This window comes from Camellia sinensis, chromosome 4 (assembly GCF_055761805.1).
Source record: "Camellia sinensis isolate YWXY chromosome 4, ASM5576180v1, whole genome shotgun sequence".
NCBI lineage: Eukaryota > Viridiplantae > Streptophyta > Magnoliopsida > Ericales > Theaceae > Camellia > Camellia sinensis.
In genome coordinates, this window is record NC_138964.1 from 180,825,565 (window position 1) to 180,848,349 (window position 22,785).

At 34.9% G+C, this 22,785-nt stretch overlaps 1 protein-coding gene across 2 annotated transcripts; it reads right to left on the reverse strand.

The window, feature by feature from the left end:
• Nucleotides 1-1,949: 1,949 nt before the first annotated feature.
• LOC114297841 (serine acetyltransferase 2) lies at nucleotides 1,950-18,314 on the reverse strand. 2 transcript variants are annotated; one of them, XR_003641650.2, is made up of 10 exons: nucleotides 17,741-18,236; nucleotides 17,172-17,369; nucleotides 17,009-17,068; nucleotides 16,730-16,825; nucleotides 16,603-16,627; nucleotides 16,084-16,178; nucleotides 7,785-7,951; nucleotides 7,599-7,694; nucleotides 5,971-6,030; nucleotides 1,950-2,291 (listed from the first exon to the last, which is right to left on the reverse strand). XR_003641650.2 is itself a non-coding variant. In XM_028242320.2 (10 exons), the coding sequence occupies exons 1-10, from the start codon at nucleotides 18,008-18,010 to the stop codon at nucleotides 2,272-2,274; spliced, it is 1,065 nt and encodes a 354-aa protein (XP_028098121.2). In that variant the 5' UTR covers nucleotides 18,011-18,314; the 3' UTR covers nucleotides 1,950-2,271. The 2 variants fall into 2 exon arrangements, 1 of the variants encoding a protein (XP_028098121.2); XM_028242320.2 differs by having other exon boundaries at nucleotides 7,599-7,672; nucleotides 17,741-18,314.
• Nucleotides 18,315-22,785: the final 4,471 nt, after the last annotated feature.

Below are 22,785 nucleotides of genomic sequence, written 5' to 3' on the forward strand. Positions count from 1 at the left end.
ATTTGCTCCGACTTTAAATGAATTCCCCGCAAATGGAAGGTAAAATTGATTTCTTGAAATTAGTTAAGGTGCGTGTACATTATTTCAAACATCCAATTATAAAAAAAATAAAAAATTTCACAAAATCGGAAAAAAAACAAAAGAGGTTGGACAGATAAGCACTACACCGGCGACTCATCTCGTTGAATATTTCATATTTGGTTTTATGAAAATTCTTTATGTATGTCTGTGTAGTACTTTTCGTATTCTCATTGATCCATGCTACAAAATACTATTCTTTGTTGTCTCACCTCACATGTGAATGTGACATTTGAAGTTGGGAGACTCCAATGTTTGAGTGAGGATCCTCTCCTTGCAACTTTCGTGCTTGCGCCCGTCCTTGTAGGCTTTCGGGTCTACTTTTAGGCCCAATTTTGATAATCCGAACCGTTCATATTTTATGATTTATTCAGTATATCATATCTGTAAAAAATCAAGTTGATCGGATATCAGAAAGCATATGTTCGGAAAACTGTTTATTAAATTCTTTAAAAAATAGTGTTTAGTTCAATTTTTTAAACATATACTTTCCGATATCCGATCAACTTGATTTTTTACAGGTATGATATACTGAATAAATCATAAAATATAAACGGTTCGGATTATCAAAATTAGGCCTAAACGTAGACCCGAAGGCCTGCAAGGACGGACGCAAGCACAAGCTTGCAAGGAGAGGCTCTTGACTCCCAATGTTTGGTGTCCGAATTCGGCAGAGTAATTTTTGTTTATGCTGTGTTTAATTAGAGGATTTAAGGAGAGATTTAAAAAGAAAAAAGAAGAAAGTATGTAAAACTAAATAAAATGTAGATATATTTTATTTACATTTTATCTAATTTTTCCTTTTCCCTTTTCAAATCTCTTCTCAAATCCCCCAACCAAACACAACACAAGTAATTTTGAAGTAATTTTTCTTAAGTAATTTTAGAATAATTTTTTTTAAACAACTGAATTTAATTTAATTTTTTTTTTAAAGTTGAGAATAAAACAATTATTTTACTTTTCAACTCTCCAACTTTAAAGCCATACAAAAAATACTCTAAAATTATATGGACTCGTTTTGCTCACCTTAGATGATAAATGAACATTAACTACTCATACAGATAAAATTATTATTTGCTCAATAGACAAATTTATGTGGTGTCTTAACTGTAATCAATGACGATGATAAGGGTGGAGGTAACACCTGATTTGTAGTCATCGTCATTGCCAGACCACCGGTCTTGACATATGTAGTCCATTTATTTACTTTTTAAATGCATATACAAAATAATTATTTTTAACTAAACTATAAAAAATAAAAATAAAAATCACTAAAAACAAACGAAAATATAAACAAAAATGCACACAGATGTTTGTTCAAATCTTCGTTTATTTTTAGTCAATTTATTTTAATTTTTAGATAAATCTTGATTAAGTGCATCTAAAAAGTATAAAAAATTTGATTTAAAATATAAAAAAAAATTACTAAAAATAAATGAAAACTAATCTAATTTTGAAAATCAAACTAAATAGACACACTTTATCAATGTCATTACACTACCATTGCCACCATCACCTCTAGCACCACACCACCATTGCCACGGCCACCATGACCACCAATGCTGCGACTACCACTACCACCTCCACCACCTCCTCACCACAAATGCAATTATTAATATATTAATCTTAATAATGCAACCAAACATAAAAACATATTTTCTAAAAGAAAAATTATTTGGAAAATGTTTTTGTTCGGAAATATTTTCTACCAAAACAAACAGAGCATAAATTACAGCAGATGTCAGTGCTGACTACAATGTTCCTCCTTCAATGTGTCAATGCACTTTCAATTGTAATATATCATTGATATGCAGAAGGTACTCAACACCAAGAAGATCAAATGCTTCACACCTACTCGAAGAAGGTACCCATTGGACACGAAAGTCTATCATTAAACTCATAAATAAAATGATTCTCACACCACTGGCCAAGGTAAGGACTTCTCTAGGAAGAAAAAACTAAGAAATAAACGGGAGATGGGCACTTCTGTCCTGTGTAATATTTGTGACTTGGAAAATCCCATTTGAGAAATTCATATCAGCATAAATTGCAAGGGACTGTAAATGATTAAAATGACCTATTGAATCTATACATGAAATTTTATACCTCAAATGTTGAATACAGGAGGATATATCATTTTCTCCAACAAAAGCAAGTGGAAAAATACATTACCACTTCAAGTGCCCCCTTATTTCATTCTGTCCTGAATGCTCCTGAAAACGCAGTTTAATGAAGATGAAAATCAGTGAAAAAATTGCAGCAGACATGCCATGGGATGAAAGTTCAATTAAAATGAGATATCCGCAAACTATATCCATTCACAACCATTGTTGTCAAATCAAAAATCAAATCGTAAATTATTTTGTTAAAATAGTGAATCGTAAGATTCATTTTGTTTAGCATGATATAAAGTTTTATTATATAGTTTATGCATATAAAAATACATACGTAATGTTTAAAATGAAATAAATATCAATATAACTAAATCGTATATATGTATATACATATAAAACTACACATATCAATAAAATTAGTTGGTCACTATTTTTAGTTTGTGAAAACGATGTCATTTCATACATCATGCAAACAAAATTGAAACGCAATTAAATTGTACAATTCACTCAATTTAATACTTCAACAGCATGATTCAAATCGCTTTCGGTTAATTTTGTATTGAATCATGCGAATCAAATTGCGAATCATATGATTCTGACAAACATGTTCACAACAACAGTCCAGGTCAAACATCAAATTTAGCCAGGTAAATAACCACAAATAGACCAACCAAGGTAGTCCCTAGAGCCTGCGAAGAAAAGCAACACGTCATTCTCTAAACAGAAACTGGGTATTAAAAAAAAAAAAGAAAAGGGCATTGCGTTTCATCACATTCTAGTATTGTTTCTCCACTGTCAAACAATTGTTGTCATCATTAAGAGCCATGAGAAAACATCACACTGAAGTTACCAAGCCAAGGACAACAAACAGAAGGTGCTTGCTATCATTTTCTTTTCAGCCAATCAACATCTATTATGCGCATGCATTAGGATGTACAGGGTAAGGAACAAAGTTTGTGAGCCTATAAAACAAGTGGAGGTGACATATGGGATAAGCCAGGAGTCACTATAGAAACTTATGGCTCCAGCAAGTCACCAACTCACATTGACTTTGGAAACTTCTAGTTTGAAATTTTCCTACCTGAATCTCAAATTCAAGCAAACTCAAATTTCCCAACATTTCTAAGTTATAACCTCATTGCTTGTTTCACTTCTCCACAAGAAAAGCACAAAATTGATGAATTCGGTGGTCATAGAAGACTGTCTCACACTAAAAAACTGAGGTAAAACATACCAAATCATAATGTTTCGGAGTAGAAAGTTGTGAAAGAAGGGTACATACTGGTGGTGTCTTCTCTAGTATATGATATGTTCTAGCCTTCTAGATGTTCAATTATGTTATGCCCAAACCAGTGTTTTTGAAGGCTCAAGGCGCACTAAGGCGCTAAAGGTCTCTCGGGGCTTAGGCGCAAGGCGCAAGACGAGGCACGGGCTTTATTGAAGCAAGGCACACAGTCTTAGTAAAAAATAAATAATTAATATAGACTAATCATTCATAGTACTAAGATAATTTTTTTAAAATAATATGTTCTTGTTAATAATTTATTTATTATATTTTTTAAATAATATGTTCTTATTAATTTTTTTATTTTTATTTTGCATACATATCCAACCTAGATGACTAAATTTTACATACCCAACCCAGATGGCTAAGGCGAGGCGCAAATGACTAAATTTGCCAACCCAGTTTGCACTAAATAAATATTATGTTCTTATTTTTTTACATACATATCCATATCCAAGATGGCTTTATTTTTATTTTACATACCCAACCCAGTTTGCACTAAATAATATGTTATTTTTATTAATATGTATAAATATATATTATATAAGATATAAGACAACATATACTTCTATATATTATATAAGATATAGGTAAAATTATTTTATACTTATATATATATAAGTATATATATACTAATACGTATAGATAAAAACAAATAGAGGCTAGATAGATAAGACAGAGAGAGAAGCTGAGAGAGAGAAAGAGAGGAGAGAGAGAGATCGCGAGCTCGCGAGAGAGAGAGGCAAAGGCGAAAGAGATAGAGAGAGCGATCGAAGTCGAAGGAGGTCAAGTCATCGAAGTTGAGAAGATGAAGTTGACGGGAGGTCGTCGAAATCGAGAAGAAGAAGTCGGCGAAAAAAAAAAAATTGCCGACAGAGCTTTGAGGTTCGAAGAAGAAGAAGAAGCTTCGACAGAGCTTCAAGATTCGAAGAAGAAGAAGAAGAAGAGGAGGAGTACCTGGTTCGAGAGAGAGAAGAGCCCAGTCGAAGCAGTCGAAGGACCCAGTCGAAGAAGACAACACAGATTAGGGATTTGAGTTGTATTGTATTGTATATGAGTTGCAATCGTATGTGTTGGAGGCTATTGGAACACAATTTTCAGCCGTCAGATCTGAATTACGCATAAACAGAGAAGCCCGACTAGGCGCGCGACTTGCGCCTCTCTGCCCCTCTTCCCGTCGCATCCAAGGCGCGCGACTGTTATACTGCGCCTGACCTTGGCCCCTTCAAGTCGCGCCGACTGCGCCTCGCCTCGCCTGGCGCCTAGGCGCGCCTTTCACAACACTGGCCCAAACAAATTTCTCCGTCTCTCTGTTCCTTTAAACTTATTAAATTCCTTCGAGTCCTATGATTTATGGTGACAATCACAGAGTAGGAATTTAAACTAAAGAAAATAACAAATTCTCCTAAACCTAAATAGCTTGTCAACTTTTAATTTATATACATATGCCATCATAAGGATGTTTTCGATACTTAAAAGTGGCAAGCCATTTTTATAGGCAATAAGAATGATTCTCATGTTTTCTAGTGCAACATGCTTCACCCACCTTTATTTAGGTTTTTGCTAAGAGAGGGCAGATGGGTCATGTGCTAATGGTGGCAAGGACTCAATTAAATGCATGAAGTACCTATCTGTGGGACACATGATGCTAGTGAATATGGAATGTAGTGAATGTATCTAATTGGACATGCACCTACCAAGCATGTTTCTACTTGAAGTATACTAGATAATTTATATAGGACTTCCTATTGTTGTGGGATCTGTATGACCATTATTGCCACGTAGTCAGCCTGGCGTCACATCATATCTCCAAGAATGGTTATTGGAGTTATGAGCCTAGCTTAACCAGGGGCACATAAACCACCAAATATGGGAACATGGCCAGCTAACACGCTCAACGCCTAAGTTTCATATTAGTTTGCCTTTGTAACAATTATAATTCATTTCGGAAATCAATTCGATAGTAAAATGATTAGAAGTACACCAGTGCATGTAATTCTTGTATATTATATACTTAATTTTTAATAGTACTTCTTTCTTTCCCATTTTGGTTTTAGGTGTCAATTCATCTCTCACAGCTGCTGCTATTGTATAATTAAATGGTCTGGTTGGAGCAAAATTTGTTCAAGTAATGGTTGATAAACTCTGCTCATTGAATTTATAAATCCACTTTGTCTCTCCTTAAATTGTTCTCAAGGAACCAAATATCCTCAATCACACCAACCGATGCAATTCATACTTTTTTACTCTGCACTATGCAAGATTTTTCACCAAAAAACATATTTGCAGGAAAAAAAAAATTTAATTAAAGAAAAAAATCAAGGTTGATTAGCGAAGTGTAATAATTCGTAGGGGACAGAAAAATTCCCAAACATTTCTCTATACCAGACAATCTATGGTCTTCCATCTTGAGATTTTCACTGATACCTCTTCTCCAGAAAATGTTGTATTATAGAAGGGGATCACAATCACAAATCTATTGAGATAACTTACCAGAAGATCTCCCCTCCATGCAACTAACAGCCACATGTTCAAAGAATTCTTTATTGGCATCTGCACATTCAAGTAAAAACACTACAATTATTATGAGAAAAGGACATAAATGAACGAAATGCAAAAAGTATTAAAATGACAGTTTTGAAAAACAATATTACAAACTAGGCAATTAAAAAGGGCAGTCCCAGTGCACAAGGCTCCTGCCCCTGCTGGGTCTGGGAATGGTCAGCTGTATTTCTGTGGTTTGAACCTGTGCTGCTCAGGTTGCAATGGAGCATCCTTACCGTTGCGCTAGGCCTTCCCTCATTAGCAATATTACAAGACCTTTGGTAATCACAAACATCCTGACGTCATTTTCAAGGTACATATTGTTCTACAAAAAGAATTACTAATGGTTAACTGAATCTGATGCAGGACGATTAGGGACAGCGCTGTAAGAGCCGTAATGCCAAATTTCTGTGGTTTTTTATTCTGAGTTCAAGCTGAAAAGTAATGGGGAAGTTAGGGCTTCTATTAGTATAAGGACGAATTAGGTTTAGGGCTTAATGTAACAAGAAGGATGAATGATTTTTGGGACTGTTCTGGGTGCTGTGAACAGCACCCGTGAACAGTAATTAGGCTGTGTAAGTGCTGAACTTTAAGGAAGAAATAAAAGAAAAGAAGAAGATAGGTCTAGGTATCGCATCTAAATTTCGTAGGCATCACACCTGGGGTTAGGGTTGCATCACACCTAAAGCTCTTGAAATTCTATAAAATATCAACTCTATTGAATTAGAAGTATTACATAACAACAATGCTTGGTAGCTAGAATTTGTGTGGCCTAAATGGCTCGAATGTATCAAAACGATCACACAAATTCGAGCTACCACGCATTTTTCCATAACTTTATACAGACTTGAGACTTCCTAAACCAACTATAACAAAAAGGAAACTACTAAAATGTCTTTGACTTCTAAAACCAATTTAAAACTAAATAAGAAACATAAATAAAACCCAATTAGATAACTTGACCCACAATATGACCCATGAGCGACCCCCTACAACCCATGACAGCAATAATGAAAATTATCTAAATACCCTTGACCTAAAAAATCTAAAAAATATAAAAATAATCATAAAATTAGATTCTAATAATAGTAGAAACATTATTATATAAAATTCCCATTAGGATCTCTTTAAAATCATGCCAATGTCTAAATATCATCCCTTCTTTGAATTTAGCCTTCCTTAAGCTTCTTATATTATACATCAAAATCTCCTCATTCTTTTCCATTTTCCCCACCTAAATTCCAGTAGAAACTACATAAAAACGTAATTGTTCAAACAATTAACCTATTCAGGCCCCTTTCGCACAATCTCAACTGCTACTGTAGGACAGGTATTCAAGATTTAAGAAAATAAACCACTTTCCCTAAATTAACAGAAGTAGCATGCTTAGATTTGGATCTCAATTTTTAGATGATGATTTAGTGGCCATCCAAGAGGAAGTGACTGTTTAGGAGGCTCCATACCCCCTGAGGACACAGCAATACTAAACAAATGCAGAGTCTCTTTCCCAGTTGCAGATGGGATAACCTAGGACATAAATAATATAATTTTTGTCTATGCTCATATATTTTATGTACCATGCTTCATTGTTAGAGATGGATCTTGCTCGTCCACATAACCAATCACCTTTGCCGGTATTCCTGCCACCATGCTTCAAAACCAAGAAATTGCAACTGTATCATTATGACAATTAATTCCATACTGATAAGTTACTACTTCAATACAATCCTGTGAATAATAAACCAGAACGCATTATTTCCTACCTGTGTGGAGTTACATTCTTCAATACAAGGGAACCAGCAGCTATCATTGCACCTTCACCTATTTCTATGTTCCCCAGTATAGTGGCACTAGCTCCAATCAGTGCCCCTTGACGTACTTTTGGATGGCGATCACCAATTTCCTTCCCAGTTCCTCCTAATGTTACACCCTGTCAAAACATTTTTTTTTATAAGCAGAATGCAATTTCCAAAAAAGAATCATTTCTTGACATACGTAAAATGTCCTTGTAAATTGTTAGTAAATTATAGCAAAATAAAAGGTACACATGATAGCCACAACACAACAAAACAAGTCTAATAAAGATAAAACATTACTACTTTTCTTTTTTACTTTTTTTCTGTAATAACTAATAAGAGATCATTAAAAAATGGTTCATTGGAATGAGATGAAATGGTGATTCTTTAGGCTTTCTTATGGAATCATATTCCACAAATTACTAGCAACCGGACAATGAAGAATAAGTTGATTCACAGATTCACCAAGCTTCTTACAGATGCAACACCAATCCAAGATCACCTTTCATATTTTTGTAAGATTATCCATGGTAAAAATGACTTGAAAGTTTGCTGACCAAACAAAGAAAGCAACCTCAGGACGGTCATACTTTGCCATATATCTTTCCAAGGAAAAGATGAATCTCCACCATTGACCAAATCAATGTAAAAAGAACGAACTAAGAAAACTCCATGCTTAGATGTCCTTCAACCCATATCCAAGACCGCCACATTAAATATCTGAATGATACAACAAAGAAAAGAAGGCCTTCATGGACTGAAGCTGTGACGACCCCGACATATGTATTAATTTTATATATTATTTTATTGAGCATAATTGCATAATTATACGTTTAATTTGTGACTATCTGTTTGTTTGTGAATTATTTGCTAGAATACTGATTTAGAATTTGAAATTGAAAGCTGAAACTGATTCAGAAACCGAAATTGACTAGTCCAATAAGTTAATTAGAATATTTAGAACCATATGGTAAGTCTAATCAAAATTTAATTTGGATCAAAACAATTAGAATAAATTAATTAGATTTGATTAGAATTAATCTTAATTGGTTAGCTTTAATCCTACTTAATTAACCTAACTTAATCTACCTATATATATGCCTTAATCATGTTTAGGAGTTCATATTTGATATCAAGTGGCTGAGAGAGAGAGAGAGAGAGAGAGAGAGAGAGAGAATTGTAGAGAACTAAAGAGGATTTGAAGAACTTTAGCTGATTCAACTTCAATTCAAGCTCTAGGCAAGATTATCACCCTCAATTCTTGTAAATAATCTATGTAGAGATTGAATTCACCAAGTTGTAGGACCATTTGCATGAATTTGTAAAGAATAAGCCAGGATCACCATGAATTTAGTGAATATGGGTTGAAATTGGACATGCATGCATAATTTCATTACATTTGAGCATTTTGAGCTTGAATTCTAGTGCTCTTGTCAAATTAAGAGTTGAATAAAAGAATTTCAAGTTTTCAAGAGTTTAATTTCATGTTTGAAGGTTTTGAAGGGAATTTGACCACAATTCCATACATGCATGAAGAATTTGGTTTCAAACTTGACAATTCATGGTGTTTTTAAGCTCATGGTTTCAAATTAAGTACATATGCATGTTTTTCTATGAATCTTCATGAGTTTGGTACAATCATGCAAGCTTTGAACATGAAAGGTGCATTTTTGAACTTCAAGTTATGTTCTGGAAATTTCAAAATTCGTCCACCTCGCTAGAGCGGTGAAGTCGTCGCTCCCGCACACTTTGCATGCTCTTAGTATTTTTGCAGACTTTTGCAGTTGGCTCGAGCGACCAAGTGTGCGCTCGAGCTAACTCGACTTTGCATTGCACCTGGCTCAAGCGCACATCAAGTCTACTTTGACACCATCCAGTACTTTTGTAGTTGTGTTACATGGACTCGGCACTCTGGGGCGAAGTACCCTTGTCGACACAACACGACACGACACGGGTACGGGTGTGGGATTTGTGTCGGATTCGCCTGTTCTCTCTCAGACACGGCTCTTTACAGATAGGAAAAGAAATAAAAGAGGAAAGAGCAACAGAGAACCTGGTCGCCTGTCGAAACACCGAAGACATCGGTCGCCGACTTTGATTCCTCTAGTCACTGCTTCGACATGCTCGATGCTCGATCTCCATCTCTTGCTCTGTCTTCTCTCTTGTCTCTCGATCTGTCGATCTCTCTTCCTCTCCTCTCATCTCTCGATCTCGATCTCCCTCTACTCTCTCTCTCTCTCTCTCTCTCTTCTTCTGTCTGTCTGACTTCTCTCTTCTTCTTTCTCCTCTTCTCTCTAATCTATTTTCTTCTTTAATATTATTTTCTTCTTTCTTCTCTTCTCTCTTCTCTCGATCTCCCTCTATTTTCTTCTCTCTGTTCTCTCTATTCTATTTTCTTATCTTCTTCTTTATATTATATAAGTATATAATATAAATTACATTAATATAATAATATATAATATTATTCATCTAAAAAAATTATATAATATAATATATCATAAATAATATAATTTTTATGTCTAAAATAAAAATAACTTATTTTATCATATACAATATAATTTATTTTATATCTAAAATAATTTTTATAATTTTTATTTGTTATTTATATAATATAACTCATCTTCATATAATAAATATATATATTTTTAAAAAAAACTATTTAACGTATCCTTGTACCCGTATCCAAATTTGGATACATATCTACGTATCCTTAATTTTAATTTTGAAGTGCCCGACCCCTAAATACACACCCGCACCCGATACCCGTACCCGAGTCTCTGTAACATAGTTTTGTAGTCAGGCCACACCGCTCGAGGGACCAAAGGTGTGCTCGAGCGAACACCCTCTTTTCAGCAAATTTTGGCAAACACTTATAAGTGCATATTTGCATCCTCATGTTCTTTTTGACATTCTTTAGCATCATTTAGACATCTTTAGCCATGGATTAAGTTAGAAACACACGTATGAGAATTGAATTATGATACACTATCTGTTGAGAACGTGTGCTTCAATGTGTATCTTTGTTATATGTTTGTGTAGGTGGTTATCCGAGATCAAACACTTGTACCAACCCACTATGAGTAATATCTTTGTAAAGATATGTTGTTAAAACGTATTTTGATTAACTGCAAGAATATTATTTGGAAGTGCTATTTTGATAAGAATGAATGATTGTCTCTTTTGAAAGTAATTGTGGCATCCTTTAGTGAAGCCCTTACCTGGGGGTAATAATACCGTGACCCTTTGTTTGATAAGGACCTTGCTCGAGGGAAATAATACTGCGGCCCTTCGTTAATAAGGCCCTCACCAAGGGGAAACAATACCGTGGCCCTTTATTATACGTGCACAGAGATCTCTGATATTAACCCGAATGGTCCATTTGCTTGACCTATATGGTCCCTTTGTTAGACCCATGTTGTTCCTTTGATATGTCGTCGGGCCCTTTGCTTTGCGCTAATGAATGTACCACATATGAATATGATTAGTGAACTTTGATACGACAAGTACTCATCTATGCTTTGCTTCGAAACTCATATGATATGATTTTGTATTATGATAGACATCATTCATTTAACCTCTTTCTACTGATATTACTCACTGGGCTTTAACTCACCCCTTTCCCCTATATATATGTAGATGAGCAAATGGAGCATCAAGTCTAGAGCAATCTCAGGAGTCCACCTTTTGTGCAGCCACTTTGGAGTGCCTCTGCGATGGGGCATGCTTGGACTTAAGAGGAGCCAAGCTATGTCAACCTTTAGTTTTGTTTTTCTTTTGTTATTTGGAAACTTGCTCTGTATGGATGTTTGTATGGATGTTAACGATGTGGTGATGTATCTATATACTTGTTTCGATGTAAGAACGCTAAAGTTTTTAAATGTCATGAAATTTGCATATATGCACCGCTCGATGGACACAGCTATGTTTTAATAATGCTTCCGCAATGCCCCGTTTACTATTATGAATTATCTGTTTTATCTTTGAGGCCAGGTAATCTGGGATTACAGGCCGGTCACAACCTAAACCTCTAGGGTGGGTTCGGGTCGTGACAGAAGCTCCCAGTCCTTAAATGCCCTTTGGAACTTGGGATTCCACACAATACCACTATGTGACACCACCAAGTAGTTCTCTACAGTTGAATAAAGATAAATGGCTAACTGGTTCAAATTATGAAACACTTCCTTCAGTGGCCAATGGCCACACCAAGAATCCAACTAAAATCTCACCCTCCTTCCATACCCCTACAAAGAAAGATAACCTTTTAGCAAAATCATCCCACCCCTTCATGATTCATTTCCAAAGACCCTTCCCATGAAATGCCCAACAACTCTACTCACAAACCAATTGCCCCAACCCCTCCCATACTTGTTGTCAACCACCAACCTCTATAACCTATCATGCTCAAAAGCAAACCTTCATAACCACTTACCTAACAAAGCTTTCTTAAAATTCTCCCAATTATGAATCCCTAAGGCTCCCTGCTAAATAGGCAAACACACCTTATCCCAAACCCACCTAAATGATATTTAAACTCCTCCCCAATGTCTCCCCACAAGAATTTCGGTGCAATTTCTCCAATCTTCGAGTGACAAAGGAAGGAATAGTGAAAAGAGACATCAAGTAGGAAGGCTATACAAAGTGCTTTTGATTAACGTTGACCTTCCCCCTTTAGAAAGATATTACCTCTTTCATGTTGATAGCTTCTTTCTTCACCACACCATCCCAAACATCTTTGGATTTAAATGATGCACCAAGAGGCATATCCAAATATGTTGTGGATAGACAGTTGGCCATACAACCCAAAGGCCCAATTGATCTATAGCATCCACATCTCCCATTTTGATGAGAGTAGTCTCTCCCAAATTAATATGTAAGCCAAATACTAATTCAAAGCATAACAACACACAATGGAGCCATCCTAGTTCCTATTTTATTTTGATAACCGGGTGTCCGGACCAGTTTATAAGCACCTTGACTAATCCCAGGAGACCAATCCCACCGCCCACTTGCAGGGGCCCTATTTAAAGCCAAGGCGAATGCCCTGTATGGACATAGCCCCAAGGAGTTTATTGTTGCTAGTGGATATTGAACCTGAGACCTGGAGGGAGCACACCCCTAGGCCCCAAGTTTTGCTCTTTGCCCATTAGTTCCTCTTCAATAGCACTACAAAAATTAATGATGAATAAGAAGGAAGAGACCACAAAAAATCCCTGTACATATTTTAAGCCTCTTTTCAACTGAAATTGGGATAGTGGAGAAAGACATAAAATAAGTCAGCAAGCTATTAATTTTGATTAGTGTTAGTGCACCTCCTTTGGACAAATAATATTTCTTGCAAGTTCCAATCCATCAACCGTCTCTGAAATCTTTCAATGATAGAGTCTCACACATCTTACCTTAAAGGAAGATCCCAAGTTTCATATCTAATTTAAAATTTCAGAAAGAAATTCTCTCATTTGCATGGTGTTTTCATCATTTCAAGTAGTAAACGAAAGATACAATACTGCAAATATGAAACACAAAAGTATCCTTTATGAACCTTAGGCCTCTAGGCCAGGGGGACTAGGCAAAATAAAAAGGCATCTAAACAAAAGTAGTATCACAGAATAAAAACCAAAAAAAAAAGTCCATTATCATTAAGATCACTCACTTCAATACAGTGTCACTGTGAGAAGTGTTTCCTTTTCTGAGAGATTGTATAAGTGTATATATATATATGGCAGTGTTTTAAGTTTATATATGGCAGTGTTTCCTTTAATCTTGAGGTTAGGTATACTATAACATTAGATGTATTCTTTGTATTTTGACACACAATGGAATATACAGAAAACTTTTAAAAATCTTACATGGTATCAGAGTTAGGTTTGAAACCCTAGTGCTGTTCGCTCTCATATTCTTCTTTGCTATTCTAGATTTGTCGGCTTTGTCTCTCTCTAGATCCTCTCTGTGTTCGTGACTTTTGACTCTATCAGTACTTCTCTCTCTTTCTCTAGAATCACGATCATGGTTTGATTGAACTCTCTCTCTAGCTTTGATTCACGCGATCGAAAAGGTGTTTGATTTTGTCCCTCTCGATGTATTTCTACGCTGCTCTGCTCTTATTTACAATTTGGCCTCCTTGCTTGGGTGATCTCTTGGTGGTTCTACGAAGTCGAGACAACTTCTTGTCTCTAGGTTGAAGTCGCGACTCTCTGTTCTAGGCCTGATCGCAAAGGGCCGTCGTCTCTATTTCTGGTTCAGAAAGTCAACTCGACACTCATCGTGGGTCGTTGTTTCTATTCAATTTCTTTGATTCTGGTTAGTTGGTCTCGATCAAAGCTGTCATCTGGTTCGTTAGTCTTGATCGAAACTGTCTGATTCTGGTTCGTCTGGGTCTTTTGTCTGGGTCTGTTTCTTCTTTCAACCTCTGATGTGGTTCAACATCTTCTTTCTGGACGACTTGGGTGACCCATCTAGTCGACTCATCTATTCGACATGGTAGCAGTGATTAGTCTCCTCACAGCTCAGTCTGTCTCTCTCCTTTTGGTTCTCTCAACTTCAGTTGGTGATTTCTTTGCTTGGGTGATCTCTTTATTTGGTCCTTTAACTTGTTCTGAAGTATCTCTGCTTCGTTGAGTTCTTTGGTTCAACTTTCTAAATACGTGCAACCCACCTGGTTCAAGATTGGATTTGGTTCGTTTGGTCCTCTGTTTGAGTCGTCGTCTGATTCGCGTAGGTTCGCTAGTTTGGTTCGTAACTCCTCTTTTGTCGGCATCTTTGAATCGTCCGACATCTCTGGACCTCGCGATTTTTGGCTCTAGTTCATCGCCATTGTGGTTCGTCTTCACTAGTTGAAAGGACATCCGTCTTGACCCTCCTTTGGATTTCTCTGGTTCGTGATCATCAGAACTCTTCCTTTGGTCTTTGCCTCTGTTTCTATTTCAGTCGAAGAACCAGGTTGACCTAAGAACCAGGTCGCTGGTTGTTGCATCATCTCTCTCTCACTGTTATCGTTGTTCAAAGCCCTAGGAAGCTCTGTTACTGGTCTCTGTCTCTATTTTAGTCTCTCTTTGTCTCTGTCTTTGTCTCTGTCTCTGTGCTTGTGATTCTGATTTCAGTACTATTATTTGGTTGAAGTATCTCTCTTATTACATTTTGACCCTATTTTGGAGTTTCTCCCTTCTTACGTTTTGACCACAGTTTGTATCTCTGGTTTAGGTTAGACCCATTTGACTTCCAATATTGTGAGTGTGTTCATTGTTCTTATTTACGAATACACTCAAAATGACGGATACCCATCAGTTTCAGCCTCCAGCAAAGCCCAAGAAGGGGCCATTGGCATCAGATGAGTGTGCTTTTTGCCATCAAAGAGGCCATTAGAAGTATCATTATCCCAAAAAGGGATGTCTGTTTGTTTACTTGTGTCTGCCTTGTCTTCTCAGCAATTTCCGATCCTGTTCTACGCCCCTCCTTCGGATATTTTTCAACCTCTCGCCGGTTCCATTGCATTTGCAGTCTGACTCTATCTCGCTTCATTTTGTCTCTTCGGCTTTGCAACTTGCTGACTTTTTTCAGGACTCACACCACTGTTCAGTTTCAGTTTCTTCTTGGCAAACTCTCAGTATTTTCTACTACAACACCTTGAGTTTGAGCGAGGGTGTGAGAATATTAGATTAGGCAGTGTTTCCTGTTCTGAGAGATTGTATAAGTGTATATATATATATATATGGCAATGTTTTAAGTGTATATATATGGCAGTGTTTCCTTTAGTCTTAAGGTTATGTTTACTCTATAATTAGATGTATTCTTTATATTTTGACACACAATGGAATATACAGAAAACTTTCAGAAATCTTACAGTTATAGCCAAGCAATTCTAAATCAGCTCCATAAAACCTTCTCCACCATTTGCATTTACCAAGGATCATATCTCTGGCCCATCTGTATCGAAGAGTCAACCAACTTCATCCATGTTTCATTGCAAATAGCTTCACACTTTGTTAAATGGCAATATTCAGTCTCATTTAATTGTTTATGTTATCAATTTCAAGCTTTATTTGCACATTACCGTTTGCAAGAGTTTTTTGCAATAATTTTTTTAAATGTAATTGTAACTTTCCTTCAGTCCCAGCAACAAACGAATTCAATAAATTAGTCATCAGGAAAAGAGAGAAAATATAAAAATTAGTCATCTACTTTCCAGTCATTATTCGCTAGTTTGCAAGGATGTTGACAGAATCATCTATAAGATAAATGGTGAAAGAAAGGAGGAAAAAAGCTGGTTCACCTGCATCAGTGAAACTCTATTCCCTATAACAGCAGTTTCGCCAATAACTACACCCGTCCCATGATCTAACAGTATTCCCTCTCCAATTTTTGCAGCTGTACACAATTACCAGATATGAAGAAAAGATGGGGTAAATTTCCCCTCACAGTGTCTTATAAGCAAGAAGCCTTTCACACTCTCAAATAGATACAAACAGTCAAATGAAGGGGGCAAAAAAAAAAAAAAAGGGAAAGGTGCATTAGTCTTAATTTGTGGCAGAAACAATCATTTTTTTTGTCGTTGAATCTATAATCTATCAAAGTTTTACCAAAATAACGCCTAACTTCTCTTCAATTGGTTCCATGAAAAAAATTCTGGGAAATAAAAACGTAAGAATTCTGTCCCAATAATTTAAAAGATAATTTCTTGCTGTTTTTAAAGTGTGCCTGACATCTAAGAAGTCAGTCTACTTAATAAACTGACTAATGAGATAACTAACAGCACACAATTGGCAATAAATAGAATCAAGAAAAACCATACCTGGGTGTATGTCAACTCCAAAAACCTAGATAAATATAAAGTAGCCACATCAGGAGAAGTAACTGAAATAGTGTCTCTAGAATCTGGTAGTGATGTTGAATCAAGGATTATAAACAAAAAGAACTACCTCACTAATTCGACTTTGTAACGCCAATGCCAATACTTTGCGACCCTGGTTCCACAAAGCATGCGCTACACGATACGTTTGCAAAGAATGGTAACCCTACATAATTAATTTGTGACCAAGTGGATCCCTATTATATTCAATGCTTTACATTGAAGGAAACAGGAATGGAAGATGACAAATGCATCAAGCTGGTCATTGACTTAAAGAAGATAACAAAAATAATGCCACTTTCCTTCACTAAACTATTTGAATGAAACAATCAATTAACGAACGAAGTACCTTAAGGTACAAGAGAGCCGAGCAATATGACAAACAGGAAGGATCCCTATCTTTAAATGCCTGAAATAGGTAAAATTTTTAGCATTAAAAAAACATCCAGTTGCAACATTAACAATATACCACTACAAAACATGTTCGGTTTTGCATAATTCCAACCAATAACCTGCACATCAAGGCGAATTGAACGTTGAATGGCTCGATCATCCATCATAATTTTACAAAATATGTCCATTAATTGCGTAGCCAAGAGTGTGGGACTTTGGAGTCGATTGGCAATGACAAATCCCAACGCCTGCTCTAGACAATCATGTGCCAAAATACTAGCATACAAAAAGCTACTTAAAATCGGCTCCTTCTCTGCCTGAAATGTTGCATTTCAGCCATTAATTTATCAGGTTGTCATTACTATACTAACAATTAAATTAGATATTTTGAAATATAAAAGAAAGATTAAAAATCCCAAATTTCCAGAGCATGTTTATAGTAATAGAATGTATAAATGCAGTAGATTTAGAATATGATTTTAATAAAATTTTAGCCCCTAGGAAAATAACAGAAATCTACCAGTACCAGCTAATAAAACATAATTTTCCATCATTTTCACGGTAACCAAACAGTAGGTTATGGAACCATTCCTTCTTGATGAGAAAAACCCAGAAAAAACTCACAATTTCTTCGCTATTCACTGCAAAAAGAAAAAAGAAAAAGAGGTAGTGTGTGTGTGTGTGTTACCTCCAACTTGGCCTCTTGTCGGACAGCGTCCCAAATGGGATCATCGGAGGCAGAGTCCGAATTGAGAAGGGGGACAATTGGAGGCGGGTCGGGCTTGGAGAACCCCATAGCATAAACGGGGAAAACCTTCTCTAACCTCAACTCCATGAACTTGGAATCGAGAGTATTATTGGAAGACTCTTCATCTTCTTCTTTACTTTTACTGAGAAGGGTGTGAGTGGAAAGCATGTCGGAGAGAGCGAAGCAAGAATCGTCGCTCAAACAAGCCATTATTATTGTTACTAGGCTGGCTAGGTTTTCATTGCTAAAAGGAGATGTTGTGGCCGCGACAACGCAGAGGTGGCGCTGCGTTTGCGGCTGCGTTTGCTTTTGTTTTTGTTTTTGTTTTGTTGTCCTTGTCAGTTACTACTATCTTCACTGCTCGCCACCCTGCTACTTATTACTTTTCTGTGGCTCGGAGAACCGGAGGCTAAAAATAAATTACAGAATATGCCACAAATTCTCACTGTTTTGTCAACCAAATTTATAAGTCTCTTCTCGAGAGGAGGGTTCCGTGCACGAGTTCCTCTATTTTGATGAATTCGGATTAAATAAATTTAATGAATATAGCAGTGCTGTTCTGAATTTTAGGCCCCCTTTATTTTCAGACAAAAAATGGAAGAGATTCATAATAAAGAGATTAATAATGAGGGGATTAATAATGAGAAATTGTTAAATTATTTTTATATAAAATAATAAAATAAATAAAAATATATAAAAAATTAAACATTATGTTTTAAAAAAAATCCCAATATATAAAAAATAAAAAAAATTCTAATCCCCTCACTATTTTTCTAATACCATCTCTACCTCCTTCTTACCAATCCCCCTTCCTCCTCCTTACTAATACCAAGGGATTACTAATCCCCTCCCTATCTCTCAAAATAAACACCCCACTCTCAATCCCCTCCTGACTACCAAACTCAATCCCCTCCCTATAATCCCAAACAAACGGGGCCTTAGAGTTTTCTTTGATATTATAGACATGTTTAGTGTAATTCATTATAAGCTGAAAGCCCCTCTTCTCACCCATTAGATAATTGAATTTTTTTCAATTTATTTTTCTGTCTAATTAATTATAAATAAAAATTGCATCAAATAATCAAATATAGACCCTTAAATTAAAATAAGTTATAGCCAATTCATTTAAGCTATAACAAACACTCCACATTCCCATCTTAGAAAACAACAAATAGCCCTATATGTTTAGTAATTTAGTTGAGAAGAAAGGAAATAAATATGTGAGTTAAGAGAAAAAAAAAAAAATAGAGTAATTTTTCTAGTTTTTGTTTGCATAAATAAAAGATTTATTGATAAATCTTATTTAGAGGTGTTTTAACCCAATAAGTCCACCAAGTAAAATTATAACCTAATTAGTCTCATGTAGTTATACTTTTATTCCATGAGGTCTCTTTTTCCTAATTTATATTATTTGTTGGACTATTATACCCTTATGTCTATTTGTTGATATATATTATATACAAAATAATATACATGTTTTCCTCTGTTTTTGTTGTGGTAGGATTTCGTTCCTATAAGAGAGAAGACGACAACACATAGTTCGTGGTAGTGTTTCATTGCGATACGGTTTCATTCCTGTAAAAGAGAAGATGACGATTCAGAGTTTATGCCCTGTTTTTTTTTTTTTTTTTTTTTTTTTTGGCCATAGTTATGATTTCAGCCAGAAATCAAAGAAAGAGAAAAGGATTTGAATCAAAGAAATAGGGATAATGGCTTACAAACTTGTTCAGTAGATTGACTAAAACCCACATTCAACTGGATTGAATCAAAGGAAAATATGAAATGGATTTGAATGCTTGTTCTTCGAAGGTGGGTTTAATCTGATTTGGATTGGTGGAATGGTGAAATTAAACGGGTTGTTAATGATAGTGATATGATGAAACTGAAGATGTGGGTGATAATTTTTTGTTTTCAGAGAGATTGAGTTTTTTTTTTTTGGATTTATAGTTCTATTGCTGTCATTATTTTTGGTTTTTCTGTCAATCAATGTGAATGTTCACATTTCATATTGTTTGGAAGCTTAAGAAATGAGTGTTAGAATCGTGAAGAATGAGGTTTCTGATACAATAATGTAGCTTTCTTTATAAAGAGATAAGGAGTGTTTGGTTTGATTTGGATTACTGTAATGGTGGAATTGCAAGAGGTGTTAATAATAGTGATAATGATGAAGATGGAGATGAAAATTATGAAGATACAGAGGAGGATTTGTGCGATGGTTTTTTTTATTTTTTGAGAGATTGAGATTTTTGAATTTGGAGAAGACGAATACTGTGCTCTGTTTGATTACATTGTCTTAAGGTTAGTATGTAATGGATGTATGTCATTTGTGATTGGATTTATATGAAGTGTTGTATGCTCTGTTTTTTGCTTCCAATTTCATTTTCTAGAATTGATGGATATGCAAGTTTTTTTTGGTTGTATGGGGTTATGGATTTTGGCTGGTTATGTGGTTGAGTTATGGCTCTGTTTTTTTGAATGTGGTGAATATTCATATCGCATTGAGAATGTGAATGTATATGAATGATTGTATGATCTATTTCTTGCTTTCAACATCATTATCTAAATTAAATTTTGGTTGGTTATATGCGGATATGGGTTTTTCCTGGTCATGTATATTGTGAGGCATGCATGTGTGTGATGTGAATATTTACATTCTTTTTACCATTGACAGTATCAAAGTAGTTAACATGAATATTTATATCACTGTAACCATTCACATTACCAACACATTACCAAATCATTTATGTGAATATTCAGATTTGTATTATGAATTGTCATTGTGAGTGTTTTTTGCTAGCAAAATGGGATGTTGTTGTGTATATTGTGATGCATGCATGGGCGCGGTGTGAATATTGACATGTCTGCTACCATTTACAACATGAAAATATATGATGTGAATATTCACATCATCTGCAATATGCTATTTGATGTGAATATTCACATTCTTGTTACCACTGACAACATCAAAGTAGTTAACATGAATATTTATATCATTGTAACGATTCACATTATCAAATCATTTGATGTGAATATTCAGATTTGTATTACGAATTGTCATTGTGAGCATTTTCTGATAGCAAAACAGGATGTTGTTATGTATATTATGATGTATGCATGGGCGCGGTGTGAATGTTGACATACCTGTTACCATTTACAACATAAAAGCATATGATGTGAATATTCATATCATCTGTAACTATTAACATCATCAAATTATTTGCTGCGAATATTCACTTATGTGTTAAGAAATATGATATTCACACCAGTTACATTGTGTTACAATAATATTTTAAGTAATATTCATATCTATGTGAATGATCAACATGAAATAGGCCTCAAAATGCATATACATATATTGAATGAAAAATTGGAGTACAAGCATTGATACAGAATTGATTTACACTTAAGCTAGTCTGCTTCAATATGTCAAAACTATTGATACTAAATTATCTTAAATGTGGATAACAATTATGGATAACAATTACAGGTGGACACCCCCCATCTATAGGTTTTCATATTGCACTGTCTTTGTGTGATTCAGAAAAATGTGTACAATGAGTCTCTTATTTGACACTATCCAAAGCAATTAAGGCTGTCAACAAGTTCCTCACGGTATACATGCGCCTTGATGATGTAACACACTACGGGCCCGCAATCCACCCTGAAAATGCAAAGTTGTTATTGTTAGAATTTGAAATTTAGGTGTGTATAATGGTTGTGGAAGATGTATACAAATTGATGTAAGGCTTACCATTGGTTTGTAGTCATTATCAATATCTAACAATCTGATGTAAATATTGACATTGTGTACAATAAAATTCAGATTGAACCAAAAAAGGGTTAACAGCCATTCAAGATTAGGGGATTTTCATCAATAAGCAACAATACTAACAACTTTGTTAATATCTACATCATATTCCATTGATAACAGGAGGTGAATATTGACATTGATGTTAGAATGTGAATATTGGCATTATGTTCAGAATATAATTATTTCATCACCATCAACAACCAACAACATTAACAAATCTGACATTGACACAAGGGAGGAGATAGGGAGTGTATTACAAAAGAGTGTATTACACGCGACAATTTAAGACAAACAAGTCATTACCAATATATAGCAGTCTGATGCAAATATTGACATTATGTATAATGAGATACACATTGAACCAAAAGAGAGTTGACAACCATCCAAGATCAGGAGCTCTAATTGCTATATAACCATTAACACACAATAATACCAACAACTCTGTAAATATTTGCATCATATTCCATTGATGTTAGAAGTTGAATATCTACATTATATTGATAATGTGAATATTGACATTGAAGTAGATATTTACATCAATGTCAATATTTATACCATATTCACATCATATTTGATCACCTTTTAAATATTATACAGATTATGTATAATGGAATACACATTGAACCAAAAAAAAGTTGATAACCATTGAAGTAGATATTTTTTTGGTTTGTTTGGTTATATATTTTGAAAATAGTTTTGAAGTTTGAGAGTTTTGAATGATTTGATATTTTGTTATAATTGAGTAGATATGTATGAGAGAAAAAGTGATTGAGAATGAGAGATAAGAGAAAAAAATTGATTGATAGATATGTAAGAGAGATAAAGTAATTTTGATTTTTTTTGAGAAAAATCACAAACCAAACAAAATTTTGAATTTTTTTTTTCAAAAAAACTCTCTTAAAAGCAAACCAAACAAGCCCTATACATATATAAATATTATGTAAAATATTTAATAATTATTCTGGAGTTTCTAACATTTTTGTTTAAATTAGTGGTAAAATGATATTAAATTTTTTGTTAAAAAAAATGAATACCCAACAATTTACTTTTATTTAAATTAGTGGTAAAATGATATTAAATTTTTTGTTAAAGAAAATGAATACCAGACAATTTCTTTAATGTTTTGGGTGCATGAAGAGGCTCCTATTCTATGAATGTGGTACATGATATTGGA